General features: G+C 42.2%; 2 protein-coding genes across 3 annotated transcripts; one reads left to right on the forward strand and one right to left on the reverse strand.

Annotated features, from left to right (window-relative positions):
- Nucleotides 1–2,223: 2,223 nt before the first annotated feature.
- On the forward strand, nucleotides 2,224–8,751 carry LOC113134979 (uncharacterized). Its single transcript, XM_026314606.1, has 3 exons — nucleotides 2,224–3,981; nucleotides 5,118–5,764; nucleotides 7,660–8,751. Exons 1-2 carry the CDS (start codon nucleotides 2,974–2,976, stop codon nucleotides 5,661–5,663), a joined length of 1,554 nt encoding a protein of 517 aa, XP_026170391.1. The 5' UTR covers nucleotides 2,224–2,973; the 3' UTR covers nucleotides 5,664–5,764; nucleotides 7,660–8,751.
- Nucleotides 8,752–12,955: 4,204 nt separating this feature from the next.
- LOC113133928 (protein-lysine 6-oxidase-like) lies at nucleotides 12,956–19,037 on the reverse strand. Of its 2 annotated transcripts, none has more exons than XM_026312989.1 (9): nucleotides 18,838–19,037; nucleotides 17,622–17,879; nucleotides 17,041–17,415; nucleotides 16,476–16,584; nucleotides 15,918–16,055; nucleotides 15,568–15,724; nucleotides 14,647–14,742; nucleotides 14,405–14,520; nucleotides 12,956–13,991 (listed from the first exon to the last, which is right to left on the reverse strand). In XM_026312989.1, the coding sequence occupies exons 1-9, from the start codon at nucleotides 19,004–19,006 to the stop codon at nucleotides 13,985–13,987; spliced, it is 1,425 nt and encodes a 474-aa protein (XP_026168774.1). In that variant the 5' UTR covers nucleotides 19,007–19,037; the 3' UTR covers nucleotides 12,956–13,984. The 2 variants fall into 2 exon arrangements, with proteins under 2 accessions (XP_026168774.1, XP_026168775.1); XM_026312990.1 differs by lacking the exon at nucleotides 18,838–19,037 and adding an exon at nucleotides 18,130–18,254.
- Nucleotides 19,038–19,196: the final 159 nt, after the last annotated feature.

Raw genomic sequence — 19,196 nt, forward strand, 5'->3', positions numbered from 1 at the left:
TAGTGTACAGTAGGTGTTTACAGCTTTCTTGCTACAAATTGCCATGACACTATGAAAATGATGAGAGTGAATTAAAACAGTAACAGTGACCTAAAATCACTGTAGGCTCAGTAAAGCTAACATACTGCATATTGCACAATGTGACACACTAAAGTCTGCATCAGTTAATATCTGGGCCCATTCGTCAGCAGGAGGGGAAATAGGCCACATATGCCATCTGATACAATCCCAACAGCACATGAGCTCCTGTAGCACTGTAGACTTATTTAGAACTATCCATATGTGTTAATTAGGTCATCTTGACCCTGGTGAGGACAGGAGAGTACTGAGTGGTGAAATGTGGCTTCTATTCTCTACTTTGTGGCCTGTGCCCTGCAGTGGTGCAACGAAGTGGTAGGTGGGCAGGCTGACAAAGCAGCGTGATGTAATAGCTGCAGAAGCTGGAAACTGTCTTCAACATACATACATGCACTCACATCCTTATGTATGCGTGCAGACAGTACAACAGCTACAACCTCTGATATTCCTTTTGTAACTTGTAGATGAGGGTCTGCCTGAGGAACGGCCACTGAGAAATACTGAGATTAAGATGACAGGTTGATGTGTTACTGGGCCTCTTATCGACTTTGTCTGTTTGGCCAGATTGCATACATGTATAAGACACAGTTGCAGCTCAGTGGTTATATACTGGGTGAGAGAATCATCTTACTAAGGTATGCTACCCAGGTGGAAGTGTTGCAACTTTGATAATGTTTTGCTCAAATCAAGAAAAATTAAAAAAAAAAAGGAAATAGTTTGTAATAGTTTATAATTTGTATTTGGTTAGACAAGATAAATTAGTCAGCTGCATGGTTTATATTGTGCATCTATACTGTCAGTATCTCTGGGAGTTTAAGTCCATTGTAGAAATAAATTAGAAGGACTGATTTTTGACCATGTTGGAATAATATGTGGTTTTTGCATCAATATAAAGACTTGACATTGACATATATTATTTACTTGATTAATCAAAAACAACACAGACTGTGTGCGTATTTATATCAGCAATAAATTTATACTTAAGGAGATCTATCACTCAACTGCAGTTCCCTTATGCTCCTTAGAGCATTGTGGCACCTTTTGGCTCATGTTTTTGGTTTTACAGTCCACATCTTTAGTGCTTTGGTTTACTCTCACTGCAACAAGCTTTAAAATGCACTGTATGCCCCACATCGCCAAACTGCAGACAGCCAGGCAGCATCAGGCTGGTGAACACAGCGACACATTTAGCAGCTAAAGAGCCAGATATTTTGTTAGGAAAGTGGTGAAAAAAAAAAAAAAAAAAAAAAAATCTGTTTCTTATTTGACTTTCCAGAAAGTTCTCTATTGTAATCATATCAACTGATATATATTTATATACAGTATATTACCAAATATTTTATCCACATCACCCTATTATCACTTAAACTTGAGTGTTCACACAAATATATGTATTATCATTCTATGAAAATACATATATGTTAAGTTAAAGTCAGTCCAGCTGTGGTTTTCCCCAACAGCCTTTCTCAGCAGCTGAGACGAGATTTTTTATCGTCTCTTCTTTAATAAAGCCTAAGTTATTTTCTTTGATCAGAAATGCCCATTTGTCCTCAGTTACTGTGGACAAAGAGCCACAACACTGGTGCATTATGTTGTTTTGGACAGATTGATCATCCTGTTTTCTATGAAGGTGGTTTTGTTCATCCACTCATCTGTGGATACAACTTAGCTATAGTGTGGATAGACTGATTTACAGTCAAATGAATCAAACAATAGATATTTATAACACACAGATTAACAAATCATGTTTTAAAAGACATAAAAAGCTGTTGTATGGACTTGAGAGGAAGCCATACTTTGTTATGCAGAGCTACTATTGTCTGTTCTTGCCTCAGCAAAGTGAAGTTTGGCTCAACTGTTGAGGTGAAAACATTTAAACAGTGATAAAGTGGGAATGACAGGAGCAGCAAGGGACGAAAGGGGGGAAGGAACTGGTATGAAGCGAGGTAGAAACAAGGAGATATAGAATAATGAAAAATGTTCCTTTAGTACAAAGGCTGTGGCTCTGTCTACTTGACTGAGAGTACTGTCTACTCCCTTGTCTGTGTATGTTAGAAACCCCACCTCCCATAGTGCTTCTCTCCTCCCTTCCCCTCCCCTCCCCTCCCCTCCCCTCCTCTCACAGTCTCTGGCTGAGGAATCCCAGGCAGCATTTAATTGCAGAGTGAGTGCCAAGGCTTTAGTTGGGCTAATGAGCTCAGCACCGGAGCTCAGACTCTTTCATACAGTGTCTGAAAGACAGAAGCCCATATGGAGTCTCTTACCAGAGGAGTCTCTCAAAGCGACTGGAGTTCAGGTGGAGAAGAAAAGAGGAATTCACAAATTCAGGTACGGTCGATTCTGTGAAAGGATATATCACAGGCAAGAGACGAAGTAAGAGGTGGAGAAAGAGAGGAGAGCGGGAGAGGGGAGGGGAGGAAACGGGAAATACACAGCCAGAGAGAGAGAGAGAGCGAGCACAAGAGAGACTGGAAGCCTGCAGCAGCAAATGAGACAGAACAACGAGGCGGGAGAGGTAGAAAAAGAGAGAGAGGGAGGGAGGTGGAGAAGGGCCCCGTGTAGGAGAGAGGGCTACAGTCTGAGAAAGTAGTAGTAAGAAAAAGTTAGTAGAAGTAAAAGAAAGGGCAGCCAGGAGAAAGAAAAGAACGGCTGTAGACATTAACAACTACAGGAGAGAGGAAGAAGAAGGGAAACAACAGCCAGGAAGGAAGGGGAGGGTGAAGTCTTGGATAGAGGAAAAAAAAAAAAAAAAGAGCTGAAGAGAAGTTTTCTTGTGGGAAGACGCAGATGAGGAAAACAGAGGGAGTGAATGACTGGGCTGGAGAAAGCAGAGAAAGGAGGAAACCAGTTGTTTTCTAAGGCATTTTCCACACAAGCCTCTGGACCTCTTTGGACATGTACACAGAAGGCGCACAAACAACGGGACACCACCGATTTCTTCAGCCAAACAATACCCCTGCCCTGTGCCCCTGCCAGCGCTGCGGCCACTATGAGCAGCCGTACAGCAATCACAGTGGGCCAAGATACCAACCAGCATCAGCCAGACAGACGGACCACCCATCTCTGGACTGCAGGAAAGACATCCAGACTCCTTGGGTTAAAGACGTAGGAGGCAGAGCTTTCTTAGTGGACAGATTTGAAAGAAGTGGTCATTGCAGCCCACAGAGGAGGCCTGTGTTCACAGGGCTGGGCCTGTACAACCAGTCAGATGACTTAAGCCAAGTTTGCCCTTGGGAGTTGAACCCTGCCCAGTGGCGCTACCCACTGGAGTCTGGGGTGAGACACTACCCGTCTGTCAGAGAACAGTGTGGCTGTGTGGTGCATAGCGACACCAGAGCACACCCCTTTAACACTGGAATACCACATCCTCTCCCTCATCTTCAGGTCAAAGGTCATGGGTACAGGCACAGGAGGACAGTCAGGTATGTCACCGTGGATGAAGAAGAGGAAAGATGTGGATGCACCTCAGAGAACTATCATTTGGAAGCACATAGTTCCCATTTGGGTCAATGGCCCATGTCAAATGGCCACTGTGAACCAAAGTCTGTGTATTTTGAGGGAGGGGAGGAAAGAGATAGGCATCAAGAACGGGGCAGACAGAAGGGTGGATCAGAGGAGAACTGTAATGGACGTGGTGGCTCTCACAAATGTTTCTTCCCAACTGAAGTCCCACAAAAACACTTGGATCAAAGCAGAAAGAAGGGGCCCTGCATCCCTTCCTCAGTCACCACCAGTCCAGAAACCTCAAAGTCGACAACCAACAGCAACCACCAGCACCAGGGCCTGGAGGTGGTGAACCAGAAGAGGAAACAAGATTCTGTGAGGGATCAAATCCGACAAGTGGTAACAGATCTGGAGGATGTGTTGGGGGGGTTGAAGCAAGTTCATGTAGAGATGAAAGAGGTAAGAGGGTCTTTTATTATAGACGTTTATTCTTTCCATATACATCAGGAGTCTAAACATGGAGACCTGCGTTAGGTGCAGATGTACTAGCTTTTCCCAGTTCAGATGCTCCCCGGATATTGTGACATTTAAAAGAATTAACACAAAGCTCAGATCGTGACAGAATGAGTCACAGTGCAGATCAGTTTGACACAGGTCACATATCTGTGTGTGCACATGTTCACAAGAGCATATCAGTGTGCCTGTGCAGTGTGTGTGCATGGTGACTGCATTGTTTGTGACTCACTCATCATCTCTTACTGAAGCGGTGATTGAGAACGATTTGCACTGACCTTTTGCAGAACGCTGCTGAAATTGGCAGTGTTCCGGCCAGCACATTAAAAAGCCTGGCTTGAAACTGTTACTAAATTATGCCTTGCTCTTACAGTATCCATTTTGCATGCAGCTGTAAAATAGCATTGATTCACAGCTGAATGCATCTGTGCACAGCCCGGCATTGTACTGAAACAACACAGAAATCTCCACGGTTGTGAATTTGAACAGGTGAAAACAAAAGGACATCTTAATGAACCAGCTTTGATTTGAAAGACTGGCTGAATTACTGCTTCAATGATCCGTTATCAGAAATTATGATGATGATGGAAAATGTACTCGGACTAAAAGTCATGATTTAAATCCCATTTAAGACAAATTACATTTTATCAGCTAGATATACTTCAAATAACAAAACTGAAAGTACTGATTCATAAATATGGATCCTGTGACATATCAATATATACAATATTATTAGACTGTCAGTACTAATGCAGCAATGTGTAACGTGATTCCTGGAGGAGGAGCTCATTTTAACCCTTTTCTTCCCCTCCAAAGGGTCAGCATAGAAATCTAATGAATGAGTTAGGAAATGACAAGACTATAAGCTTAGTGTATACTTATTCAAAATCTTGATCTAAGAAGTAACTTGCAACTGTATCTGTCAAATAAATACAATGGATCAAAAACAGCAATAGTGTCCACTCCATTGCAATACAATATAAGGATGAAGTGATATTAAAATTGCACTAAAAACAGTACTTGAGTAAATGTACTTAGTGACTTTCAACAAGTATTGACCGTCTATTGTTATTATCATTCAGGTAGTTGAGCAGATTGATCGTCTGACGGCCAATATCGACCTCAGTGCTGAGGTTCCCTGCATCACCCAGGGGTTGTCCAATAACTTTGATGGCTCAACTCATCCAGGAGACCTCAGGGTGGCTCTGCTGCTCAGTCGCAAGCCTGATGCAGTCCAGGCATCGCAACACACTGATGACAATCGTGTGGTCTTAAGGACTAACGCGCCTTCCCCTGTCCACATCGCATCAGTCGTCAAAACCAGCCACTTCACTCCATCCGGCCACACTAAGGACATCAACCATGAAAAACCAGGTGTAAATGGTCACCTGCCTCACCTGTACCACATCAGAGATTCCAACCACATTGGTCAAACTCAGCCAGAGCTCCACCCACAGAGCCTTGACCCTAAGGTCATCATTGGGAACAGCACTTCCAGTTCAAGAACTCAGAAACCTCCACCATATCCTCAAAATGGACGGTGTGGCAAGGGTTTGTACGCTCCCCCTAAGCCTGTGAGGACCTCTGCCAACCCTGGGAGAGGCCGCCAGAGCACCAGCATGGTGTGAGGGAGGGGGGTGGTCTGCCCCAGTGCCATGGGGGCCTGAAACATGAGACCCTGCTACAGCGAGTGGAGGTCAAAGAGGGACCATGCAGGGAGCAACTCATGGTAAGTTCAGCTACATGGAGACTTGGGGATTTTTTTTTTTTTTTTTTTAAAAACTGTTGACGTTTCTCTGATGACATCCTCTCTGTTTACTGGCAGCATAGTTTTTCAAGTCAGTAAATGAACTGCATTCTTCCTTCTTGTTTCATAAAGGATTTGTATGTGCGTTTGATGAGTGTGTGTTGTGTCTGTGTGTGGGCGGCAGAGGGGGTGTAACGTGTCTGCTTTTGTTGATGTCACATGATTTCCCAGTTTTCAACACACTGCAAAACTTGTCTGTCTCGGCAAGTGAAATGAGAAATGAATGACTGTTTTCGTGTTGGGTTAAATGTGGCCAGGAAGGTGAGAAAATTCACTAGCTGACTTAAAAGTCACTTTATTTTAAGTAGGAGAAATTTCTGATCTTGCAAAATAAGATTAGTTAGAGGTTTTTACATATTTTTTAAAAATGACAACTCCTGAAATAAGGTGAGATTTAGTCAAGCAGCTTAAAAATCCTATTATGGCAATTTTTCTTCCTGATCTTTTCCATTTAATGGCAAAAAGGAAGGCTAAATCTTGAGACTGGAGGCTGTTTTTTGCAGTGTAACTTAGTCATGACTTCAAGGGAACTGAGATTTGGCAGGAACTCAGTCATTTCTGGCAAAGGAAGACCCCAGAGCTGCTTGACTCCAATAATGTGACACAAAAGAGGAGTCATTATATTTACAGGATGATCATAGCTCTGACTCAGAATTGGCGTAATTTACTGTAAGGGGGTGATGAGTAAAGTAAAGCTTTCTTCTTGTGCCACAGTCAGAGATATCATTACTGACTGTGAACTAGAAGCAGACATAAGATGACATCTGTGAAAAAGTCCCTCTAGCACAAGGGGAAAATTAAACAGCAGATGCATACTGTTAAGTAATCTGGTTTAAAAAAAAAAAAAAAAAAAAAAAAAAAAATCCACCTTTGCAGATGCTGGAGAGGCAGGCGTGCATGTTTCTGTACTCCCCTCTTGTGCAGAGTATGCGTAACTGCAATCTATTTTTCTGGCCTCTGAGCTGGGCAAGCACAATCTGGTTTTAATCATAAAAACCCTTTGGCCATGTGCCAGAACAGAGTGAGGCAAACTCTTGGTATATTTGTGACGTCCATATAAACAGGAGCGTGCAGCAAAGCAGTTCTCCAAATTATGCTGCAGGGAGTGATGCACTTACAAGTTTGCAGCTTTAGGTTGAGGCAGGCAAAAAAATGAATGAGACACTGAATTTCAAAAATACTGAGTTCCTAAGGAATCCAGAGTAACCCCAAGACATCAGGCCCAAAAAGATGACAAACGTTATTTACACACACACACACACACACACACACGATACATTCAATTTTTGTTTAATCAAACTAACTAGGTATACAGCATATTTAGAACCCGGTTGCATTTAAATTTAATTTTCAATGAAGTTGGGGATCAAGGCTAATTTTCCTTCTAAAGTCCAATACCAGGTTAACATGGCCATGAATGGAAATATATTTCACTGGTCTACAGTAAATGTCCTCACCTTCAAGGTCTACAGATTACACTGGTCTTTAGAAACGAAAGTAAACAGGCAGATACACACAGACACACTAAGATACACACAGACACACTAAGACATGTACCTTGACACAGCTCTGAAAAATCTAGCTTACAATGCTGCTCGGCAAGTGAGCCATCTTGAGTCACAAGGACACATGGTAACGTAGAGATTAACACAAGGTTTCTGTGTCTACATCACTGAAGAAACGCCTTAAGAACAATTTGCGTGCATCATATTTGATTGGAGAGCAGCAGTGAGTCTGAGCTCACACAGGTGCAGAGTTTGAATTTAAATTATTATTTTTTTCCCCCTGTTCTGTTTTTGTTACGATGTTTCCAACAGGAGCTGATGCCACTGAGACAAGCTGTCAGCTGGTGGAAACGGAGCACAGCCTGAAGGTGGGGACATTTCCAAAGGGAAAACTCCCAAGAGTCGACCTGCGACTGTATGTCATGCAAGTGCAGAGGCATAGAGGAGTGCCAGTCAAACTTTCCTAAAAATGTGTGCTCTTACTTTTCCTCGAAAGATAGTGGTAAACAATGAGAGGGCTAAACTGTGAACTGCAACAATTACCCACAGAAACATGAAAGCTTCATCCTTTCATGCCAGTATTAATATATTTTTACGATTTTTTAAACCATCTGTTTTTAGGCGGTTTACACCAGTCTGGATGCAACCCACTGTGGGCTCTACTAAATGACTGTATTAATATTTTACAAATAAAAAGATTCAGACTGCTACATGGTTGTTTCACAGCTGAGATTAAATTACAACAGATATGCTGACACTTTTCTAATAAAATGTTTCAGCATTTACCTCTAGATATACTGCAGAATGTTCCACTTTTAAATATGAAATAAAAGAAACACCAGAGTTTTATTGCCTCCGACTGGGAAATGATTAATGCATTCAGTCTGACAGAAGCAGGAGTGCATCCCTCCCACATGGTCGTAGAAAATTCTCAGACTGATCTAGAGATGGCAGTGTGTGATCTCGCGTGCCCTTATTCTGTCAGGGCACTCGCTGCTGCGTCCCAGGCCAGTCAGGGCAGCGTCTGTGTCTCTGTTTGTTTAAATCTTGTCTGAGACTTTCACCACTTTGCTCTCACCAGCTCCTGCTGCTATCAGAGGAAACCACCTCTCTTTCTCTGCAAACTAGTACAATCCATCCATCCTACAAAACATCCCTCACTGTCGCTCTGTATCACTGATAGCAGCCACAGTGACAGATGGAGGGTGACACATAAAAACTGTTAACTGTCCTGGCCACTCGCTCTGTCACAATCTATAGCAGCTGGAGTAATGGTGATATAATAGCAAGTGAGGGGTGAGGTTGTAGAGCCAGTAAACCACTGAAGGTCAGATAAATGGGTGATGTCCTGTGCCAGAGGCCATTATTACTCATCAAAGGCAACATTCAACATTAACAATGTCTTGCAGATGGTCAGGCATCCTGGTGCATTTCGACATGTTAGTTGTACAGTCACAGGCTACATCTTATGTTATATCAGAATATTTTAAACTCTGATTGAGCTCACTGTATAATTTAGCCTATAAAGTAAAACTGAGAACAGTGCCCGTTACAGTTTCCTAGAACTCAAGACCAGGGGGACAGACCAGGGATCAGGGGACAGCTCAAACATGGAGCAGTGAGGAGGATACAGATGCAGACACAACGCTGGGGGGCAAGTGCAGTAAAGTACCACTGACAGATGAAATGATGATGACAAGACTTACAGACAGGTAGACAGGTAACAGGTAGCAGACCAGCAATGCAGCACAATACAATGCGAAAAGGATACAACAACTGACATGTTCAAATACTTACTGATGAGGAAACGGTCCACAGGTGTGTGAGTGGGCGGGGAAGCTCACGTTTGGAGGGGAAAGCCCAGAGGTATCTGTTGGCTGACTGAAAATGGGAGGAACTAGAAACGTTCCAGAGAAATATAAAGGCCTGGTGGAGGGAGTGTATGGGTGAAGTGGGAGACGGGTGCTGGAAAAAACAGTACAGGTTTTGTTTCTGTGCCTAACAAGATTTCCAGTTTAGCATTGCACCCAATCAGTGTGTAACACTATCAAATTCACATTAAGTTTCTAAACAACGGCAACTGTTGCTTGAACTTAATAGAAAATATTTTCTAAGAGTTAGAAATGAGTTGGGGATGCAGCTGGGAATTTCAGACTCCTGACCTCTGTATTACCAAAATCCTGGCCATGGTCCTGCGTATTCATCTTAGAAAACCAGCAGAAGCAGCACATTTTGGGCATTTTTGCTCAGTAATAATTAAGTAATTGTTTTTTCACTCTATTGTTATCAAAGCAATTAACTGACTGTTTCAGCATTAGGCAAATAAATCAGAACTACAGAATCTTCTAAACTCTGTGTCTTCATGCATGAGCGAAGACTAGATATTTTTATAGCTTGAACTGTGTCAAAATAATTTCCATTTCCAGAACCATCCATGTTCTTGCTCTTCATCTGAGAGTTCTGTTTTGGCAGTGAGAGAAAATATGTTTTTTAAAAAGACTTTTATTTCAAATCTTCTTTTTGACTAAAACATAGCTTTTGAAGATTAGTGCAAAACTGTATGAATTCCAAGTTGAAATCACAAAACAACCATTAATCCTCAGAGTGGTCACTTTAGAGTCTGCAAGTCTGGATCCCGGTTGATGTCCACAGCACCTAAAGCCTGATGGGCTTTGGGTGAGGCCACGTCTTGGCCTGTTGTCCGATTCCGCAGCTTTCTGCATACCCGTTCTATGAGTCTTGTCAGACAGAAGGCGCACCAGCTTAGCCGCTGACCGTGCTGTCTTTCTAAATACTGGCACAACTCCGGAATCTCAGACAGAGATTCAGACCAAGAACAACATTGACTGAGTACTGCCACCTCCCGTTTATCTCATTCACCCCAAAAATAATATACGACTAGGATGCTGTTAATACTGCTGATGCTCAGTGATGGTCCACTGCAGTTTGTTTCCTGCTCTGTTAAAGATCTGGACAGAAAACTATACAACACACTAAACAACTGGTGTCTAAGGTAAATCCTGAAACACTGCAGTGAGTAAATGAAAATGTCTGAGTCAAAGAGACAGAATTCAGTTTACAATCAATTTGGGATTTGCAGTTTTTAAAGACAACCACACAGGAAATCTATCTCAGCTCACAAAAAACCCATTTCCCTTTTGACTAGAGGCCTCCTTCAAGTGTTTGTAAGTGAACAACACAAACTGGTTCAGAGGAAAATTAATAAACATATTTAATGTAAGAGATGAAGCTCTTACAGTCAGACAACACAGTGGATCAACAAAGAACATAAAATCCTCTGAGCCGTCCCTCCACATACCACCCAAGTCACCGTGCCACCCAGCTCGAAAGAGAAACAGAATGCATCATCGCTCCAAGACGACGCTTCAGTGTTTTGTCTCAGAGCTCGATGTAGTTTTCACTTCCCAAATTTACGACACCGTCTGCCACTTGTTTGACCCCGGGTCAGGAAGTAGCCCAAAGTGTCTGCCCTACACGCCTTCGCTGGTCCACGGCTGACCTCAGCACTGTTCTTAATTTCGACAGGATGACAGAACTGTTGAGGAATTTCTCTGGTCTGTGCCTAAACCAACCTGTCAGGACTTTCTTTTTAGGCTGAGCATGTCTCTCTGTTATATGAAAATATGACCTGCAAATACCAAACCCTGCCCTGAGAAACCTCTCCAAACACTCTCCACCTACGTGCAGATGCATCCGGAAAATGTCTCTTCTTGCCACAGTATGTTCAATGTGGGCTGTTCGCAAGTGGCAAATTCTATCCCCTCCTCACCTTACCTACCTGCATGCTGGGCTATATTTGGTGAAAGGTACTAGCCTGGCCCTGCCTGGCCCGGTTAACGAGAGACTCCATCCAGATGTCGATGCGAAGCTCCACAGCTGAGCAAACAGCCACTGGCTTCTCTACAGCATGACATGTTTAAAATGACATGCTGGTCCAAAAAACAGAGGACCAGCTGAGTTCTGAGGAACACAGTCAGCCAAACACTGATCATCTGATCTGCTTAAAGTTAAAGTTCAACAGCCCGTTTGTATTGGCTCAAAGTAATGGCATTGTTGGTCTGACTCATAAGTGGATAAAAGAAACATTGTCAAGAGGGTGCAAAGTCAGTTCAAAACCAAATATTCACTCCAAGTGGTAAAAATATTTGGTGTTGACTTTCTTGATCTGAGTTAATCAAAATTTTTGCATCCAACTAACATTGTGTTTAGTCCAGCAGGCAGCGAGGGTCTAAGGATACGATGTCTGTACTCTGTCACATCAGTGTAGACTGAACTATCTCAATAACTATTTGGTTGGATTGGAACAAATGTATACACATTCATGAAAACCAGGCAATGAATCTTTCTGACCTAAATTTCATCAAGCATCACCATGATGTTGATATTTTTAATCTTAAATGAACCGTCTCCACAATTATTGGACGAATAATCACGGAAGTTTGGTTTAGGTGCCAATCTAGACTTTAACTCTTCAGTATATCCTTTGCTGAAATAAGCTAGTTCCTATCTGTAAATATTGTCCTGAGAATTGCTAGACAGACAGGAATGGCGTCGACTAAATAAAAGTTGGGGGGATTTTCCAGACATTTTCAATAACACAGACAATCTATTCTGGCAGGGGAGCACCTTGGGGACTTCCAACGTAAACCATTTCAACTGGGCTTAATCTCCCCAGTTTGATGCGCTTTTAAGCTGAGACCAAGCTCTGTTTCATTGTGAACATCCAGCATCTGTGCATTTAACACCACTTACATCGTGTTTTCCAGTACATCATTCAAAACCACATGATATATAAAGTAATTTGTTAGAAGTACAAAACATCTTTGAGTCAGGTGAAGCACTGTGTATATAATGAGTGTATATAATCTACAGGTTTAGTGTTTCACCTGCCTGTCTGTTGCTGTTTGAAACAGTCTAGTGCCTGCTGCAAAAACACATTTGTCCTTGGTAAAAACAATGACTTGCTGGCACGTTATGTCAATCCTCCCCCTCAGGCAAAATATCGCAGTGCTATTAAAATGCTTGTCATCGCCTTAGACGATTCCCTATGGAAGTGGATGAAGCAGTGATGCAGTGAATTCTGGACTAACAGTTTAAAGACACTCTTTTTTACATGCACGGAGGAGGGGAGAGAGGGAAAGGGTGTCCACTCACCATGCTCTGGATGTGTTTTAGTAGACATGGCATAGCTCTATAAGATCCTGTGCTTGTGTCTTCACAGAGGACTGTCAGCAAACATGCCACCGGTGTCTGTTTGTCTCTGAGGCCACAAGATGCACAAATCACTCAAAGTTAAACTCAATTCAACAGTATGAAATAGTCAGTCAATCCTCTAGAGCACCGAGCTACTTCTTATGAACAAGCTGCTTTTGTCCAGCTGGAATACAACATTTGAAACTGTCAAGCAAAGTTATTATTTTCACGTTCCTTGGCATTTTTATAATAAAATATGTGCAGCTACAATCCAGAGACAATCTTCACAGATCATCAGATGAACTGCAACTATTTAAAATTCTGGCGTTCCACAAGGATAAACTGATGCCTGTGGTTGCAATTTCAAAAGAAAAGGCAAAGAGCACCATGATCATAAATTCACTCCTCGGCATGTTTATTGCATTAAATGGAACAGAATAAGACAAGTCTTCAACAATGTTCAAGCAATATTAACATTTTACATTACAGTTTTCAACATTTTCCACTCACAAGCACCTGAACATGCTCCAACATGACTACAATTACTATTTAACATAAAATGAGATATTTATAACCCACTGAGTGGTTAAAGAATATAAGATGTTTATTTTTTGTCTTATGAATCTCATGAAAAGATAAAAAAAAAGTTCATCCTTGCAGTCAAGGTCCGATGTATCTTCTTTCTCTGGGCCATAGTGTTTCATTGATGTTCAAAAATAATAAAACACATCAATCACATGGGGACTAGTTAGTTTTGAGGTTGATCCCACATGCAGCACAGTACGCCATCCTGCTGCTGAAAATATTCACTTCCAAACCTGCAGCTGAGAATAGTTTCTAAGAACTGTACTTTGTAGTTAACATTAGCTAAAAACTACAGCTGGTTTGATTAGATTTTTTTTTTTTTTTAAATGAAAGATTTACAGTTTTACTGCAATAGAAACTGTGGGGGTTTGGGACTAAGTGCCACAGACAGACTAGGGAAGTCATGAAGAATTAAGAGACAGGTAAACACATTGTTGAGTCTGGTCTTTACATGAGATTTGTTAATAATTAAAATATAAAATATCTTATTCTTTATCCTTACAGCGAGCAGGAAAACAACACATTAACAAAAAAGCTACAAAAAATAAAGTTCAAGCAATAAACCAACATTCAAGAAATTATCCTATATGACAGTACTTGCAGTTGTTCAGACAAACAAAACCTGTTTTGTAATGAATCATAGCACAAACAAAGAAATACATCATTGAGTGAAATGGTGCAAAGGTTTGCATTTAAAACCAATAAATGCAACATAAGACAATTGTCTTACACACTTTACCAATTGCACTTTTTGTTAGTCAGTGTTGATGTTGCTGTACAGTACACAGAGAGATGATTGCTGCAAAACTCCTGCAGACAGAACTTGAAAAGGAAGATATCAGCCTCTGAAAACAGGAGAAAGAGATAAACATGTAGACAAGCAACATGTTTACACATAAGGCAAAGAGCTTTACTGATATAGTATGTTTTAAATAGAAGCATTTCAAAGTGCTTTACAGAGTCAAATGAGGGCATTACCATAAAACATGCATTACAAACCAGAATAAAATCAATTTAGACAAAATTAAATGAAATAAATAAGTAATGCTCACACTATACATGTATATATATATGTATATATAGTCTGCAGCTCCAAACAATCAAGATGAAAAACAGAAAACAGCCCTTTTTTCAGCTAATCCAACTTTTTAATGGTTTATTTAGATTATGAATTGGTGATTTAATTTAGTCTTTTAAATATGCAAAGTAAAAATAAACTATGCACGATGGGCATGTACAACAGAAACAGAAACAGTACCTGGTTAGTCGACAGTTGCGTGTCTGAACGTAAATTCCTGTGTAAGTGATATCACATCTCACTACGTTGTTGGTGAAATCTGACTCCATGACGTGGAAATTGGGATTGACGGTAACCTGGAAAAATCAGAAAGAAAAGTTATTAGAGTTGCTCTGCAGGACACTGAAATAAATATCTCTATGTTGAAAAATACAAGCCATAAAAAGCTGATACTACACAACCTACAGTATGTGACATGTTACCTTTAAGATATAGTTTCCTGGAGGTACATCAGTGATATCGATCCACTGACAATCAATGTTGGCAGCGTAGATGTCATGACACCCCGGACTCAGCCCCTGAAAACACAACCCAAATCCTCCAGAGTGAAAACTGACTCAGGCTCTTCAGGTTTTGAAAACTCTGACTCAGGCTTTGACTACTATTTTCCTACAAGTGTTGCAAATGAGGCAGATACGAGTTTAAGTTACACAAACAGTTCTCGGAATAAAGCTGTTATAAGAAACACAGCACGACGGAGCACAGAGCCCAGACAGATATAATAAATATCCCCCTTGTATTCAGGATGTTTTTTTAACCTGTACACACCAGAAACTTTGTTAGAAAAATGTTTCTCATGAGTAAATGCATTTGTCATTCAAAATTTCTACCCAGCTGACCTTTTTCCCCACATATTAAAATGCTAAAAACATTGCCTTTGTACTTAAGGTATGTGGGATGCTTTTGAGTTTGATATCCTGTTGAGGATACACTGTGAATGCCCTGAATCAGATACTAAAGTCCCAGACCATGGAAAAAGTTACAAAAAAGTTTGAAACTTGAATATTTTATCCCACTAGGTGATTTAAAAGTTTTCCCTTTGGACATTTTGGGAGAAATCTAGTTGGTTTCTGATGCTGTTTGTGACTGCACTGTTGTATGAATGATTCTGTATTTGTTTCCTCAGATGCGCACACAGATGCGCACACAGATGCGCACACAGATGCGCACACAGATGCGCACACAGATGCGCACACAGATGCGCACACAGATGCACACACAGATGCACACACAGATGCACACACAGATGCACACACAGGCCTTTTATGCAAAAAAGATCTTGAACCAGTGCAAAGTGGATCCAGTACAATACGACTGACATTTACTTTACACCTCTAGAGTACCTGAGTATGAGATGTACAGGCATAGCGCCGTCTGAATCCAGGGTCGCAGCTTGTGTCTTCCAGGCAGAAACTGGCTTTGTGTCCCTCGGCCATTTTACGTCCAGTGACGACGTCCAGCAGGTCGTAGTTACTGAAGGCGTCCATGCTGTGGTAGTGTCTGAAGGTGGCGAGCAGATTGAATAGTATATTCTTATGCCAAGGTCCAGGAATGCCTTTAAGACCACAGCTTTGTTGTCTTAGCTGAGTCGTGAGGGTGCGGTGCTTGTTACATTAGATCTGAATGGAGCCTAATTACAACATTTTGACAGATGTAAGGTCATTTTATTTCACATCAGGCTGTGTAAACTCACTGGTGACAGTTGTGCCAGTCCCACTGATGTCTTGGCTTGAAAGGGAGGAAGTCGGTGGTGCCTTGGTTCTTCACTTTCTGGGGGAACCGCAGGAGGACTCTGAAGTCAATGTCTCGCACACTGGGTCCATAAGCCGACCTTGGATGGGTACAGGGGAAACAGGCATGAGCTGCGCTGGAAAGTGTTACTGGCTGAGCTCTCAGGGCCAGTTTTCTTCAGAGTAAAGGAGCTCACAGGGTTTGTTCCATTCTACTTAATGCTTTTGGGAAACTCAACCCAGAACATTTATGTGTTGGCAGGACATCATGTTGGAGAATCACTGCTCCATAATAAGATTAAACAGATTTTGTAACTCTATCAACAGAACCGTTGTCCTAACACACTCAAAGGTGCACTAAGATAATTAAAAGCTATATCAAAAACAAGTAACATTAACTTTCAACAAACAGTAAAACAGAGGAAATACCTGTGTGTGTGCGTGTGTGTCTGACTCAGTGTCGACGTGCTGCTGTGTGCGTTCTGAAGAAGAAGTGAACCATTTCTGGCATCACACATTACCTGGCCAGACAGTTCTCCTCAGCTGCACAGCGGAGCGCATACATCTGCATGCGCTGGATGTAAGCACCTGCTTGGATGGCATATGGGTCTGGCACAAGGTCTGGCAGTCCTGAGAGAAGAGATTAAAGGGACAATCCAAGTTTTTTCTTCTTCTTTTTTTTGTAATTATGATGTCTTATTGTTGCCAGCTGGTTCATGATGAGAACAGCCCAGTGCATTACACAGTGTCCAGGTTGAAAACGAGAGCAGCTGTTAGTTTTTGTTGGCATAATTCAACATGTTTTACATTCCTGAGCTGTCCTTCTGGGATCCAACGTCCTAATGAGACTTTTTTTACCTTCCTAACATTCAGCTTAGTAAGAGACGCAGTCGTGCGAGTCTTTAAGCCCTGCTGATTAAAATATCATTTTTATGTAGTTGGTTATGATTGACTGATTATTTTCACTGAGTGGGGTTTATCCTAATTGATGCAACCACTGGACCATCATGTTGTTCTCAGATAATTTAAACCTACACTCATTAAAATGGTAAAGCTTATTTCATTTGACTAAGACTCTTAACTCACCATTTTGGAAATATCTCGTTCCATATCCTGTGCCAGGCGGGCGGCGATTGCGGGCCACTGACCTCCCTCTTGTGGGATACATGTTGTAGAAAACCGAATTCCTGTGGTTTTTTAACGGGTTTCGAGGGTCGTCATTGACCATGCCTTCTCCATTTGTGGGCGCCTCGTTTAAAAAATCCTCTGTAAATGCAGGCGATGGTGCAGATTCTCTATCCAAAGCGATGGAGTGATCCGTCTGGGAGAGTTGCCTGGAGTCAGATCCTGCTTCTGGGACCGTGCGTAAATGATGGTATTGCGCACTGGGCCCTGGTTCTCTCCCTCTGGTGTGCACTGCAGTAGTATCCACACCAACTCCTCTTCTTCTGCCTGGCAAACCTGTAAAAATAGCCGGTACAGAGACGTTAATGATGTTAATGTGTTCAGGGTTACAGTGTCGTGCGTTTGGATAACCTGCAGCTCCAGCTCCAAACGGCTGCTGTCTGGGCTCCAGCACAATATTACCAGGCACAAACTGTCTACCAGGGTGTACAGGTGTAAAAGATCCTCCACACTGTGATCAGTCCCGAACAGTCTGGACTCACCTTGTCCGGTTCTTAAAAGAGTCGCTCCACTTTGCGGATCTGGCAATTGACTCCTGGTACCATCGCTGCCGGTGCGCATATAAACCCTCGACTGGCTTCTGGACCGAACCGGGGCCTCGTACTCAGATCCAGTGCTCATTAAACTATAAACTTGCCCGTTGCTTTCCCATTGAATCCGTTGCCGCCATGGTCCAGCTGTGCGCTGCTGCTGCTGCTGCTGCCGCTGCTGCCGCTGCCCAGAGATGAGGGGTAGTAGTCCTTGGAAAAAGTATAAAAATAAAAGGAACCATTTTGCCATGGCAGTAAAAGTGAACAAGTTCAATCCCTCCTGTACGTCAAATAAAAGTCAATTTATGACATTAACTTTTCCCACAGATGCTTTCTCGAAGGTGGATGAAAAGCAGGAGTGCGCACTCAGTTCCAGCTCTTCCACAGAACAACATGTCAGTTCTTAAGAGGACTGACACATTTGAGAGGAGGGCCGGAGCCTTTTTTTCTGCTCATTTACCGAATTCAGCCCGGAAAGTCACATTTTCGAGCAAGAGAATTTAACCCATCCCTCGCCGTGGTTTGGTTTGAGGCTCCCACGATGGGGTTTGCTGAGTAAACTTTACGCAGGGGTGTTAACTGAAGTCATCTAAATGCAACAGTCCAAAGTGGCTGTTTTCAACCACCGGTCCACCCACATGTGTCAAAATCAACCTGGAGATTAAACTAGTTACAGATTTGACACTGGTAATATAAAGCACAGAAGAAAACCTTTCAAATCTAAATAATCTAATTCTTGTGTTTGTTGCCATAGACACGGTCGACTGTTCTACATTAATACATGTATCAGATGATTTTTAACCTGACTTCTGAAATACCGCACTTCCCTTGGCTTTACGGCCTCAAGCAGGACTAGACCTCCACCACACGGTGGCAGTCTGCATCCATGCGTTACCCCTGAGGAGCCTTTTATCATTTAGTGTCACTCCTGGGAGAATCTGCATGTTCAGACCCATAAAAAGGTGCTTTTTATTTCTGATCCTTTCTGCGCGCGTTTTGAACATATACTGTCTGTAAATCTACTATATTTGACCTCAATTACATCCAAAGCAGCAAATTTACTGAGGTTGTATTCATCCACATGTGCTCACACACTTTTCAGTCATTGTCCTTGTTTATCCCGTGACTGGCACCTTTCTCCTACTCACTGATAAGAAAGGCCACTCACTTTCCCTCGGCCCTTGATAATCACCACATCCATCAGCTCCATCGGGAGGTTTGCGCAGGCGCAGCCCAGGTTCAAAGTTCAATTCGCTACGTGCCAAAAGCGTCGTCCACGGATTTTGACGTGACGTTTTGAAAGTCCACCACAATAAACCAAAGTGTACGTGACTCATACTGTGATTGTCCCCACCAGTTGAATGATCAGGCGGCCTAAGGCTGTAAATCTCACCACAGGTTTTGCAGTTGTCCTGTTAGATAAATTAGTTTCAGCTGTAAAGCTTCCTGGAAACGGAACAACTGCATAACCTCAGTGTTAAACCCAGTATGATTAGAAGGATCTGGTGTAAAATGGCTTTTTTATTT

The sequence above is a fragment of the Mastacembelus armatus genome, chromosome 17 (assembly GCF_900324485.2).
Source record: "Mastacembelus armatus chromosome 17, fMasArm1.2, whole genome shotgun sequence".
Classification (NCBI taxonomy): domain Eukaryota; kingdom Metazoa; phylum Chordata; class Actinopteri; order Synbranchiformes; family Mastacembelidae; genus Mastacembelus; species Mastacembelus armatus.

Coding starts and splice junctions, on each gene's coding strand:
- LOC113134979 (XM_026314606.1), top strand. CDS start 2,974: ATGTACACAGAAGGCGCACAAACAACGGGACACCACCGATTTCTTCAG. Junction 3,982..5,117: donor TTCATGTAGAGATGAAAGAG/GTAAGAGGGTCT, acceptor ATTATCATTCAG/GTAGTTGAGCAGATTGATCG.
- LOC113133928 (XM_026312989.1), bottom strand. CDS start 19,006: ATGAGTCACGTACACTTTGGTTTATTGTGGTGGACTTTCAAAACGTCA. Junction 15,725..15,917: donor GACTGGCACAACTGTCACCA/GTGAGTTTACAC, acceptor CGCCACCTTCAG/ACACTACCACAGCATGGACG. Junction 14,521..14,646: donor CAGGAAACTATATCTTAAAG/GTAACATGTCAC, acceptor TGATTTTTCCAG/GTTACCGTCAATCCCAATTT.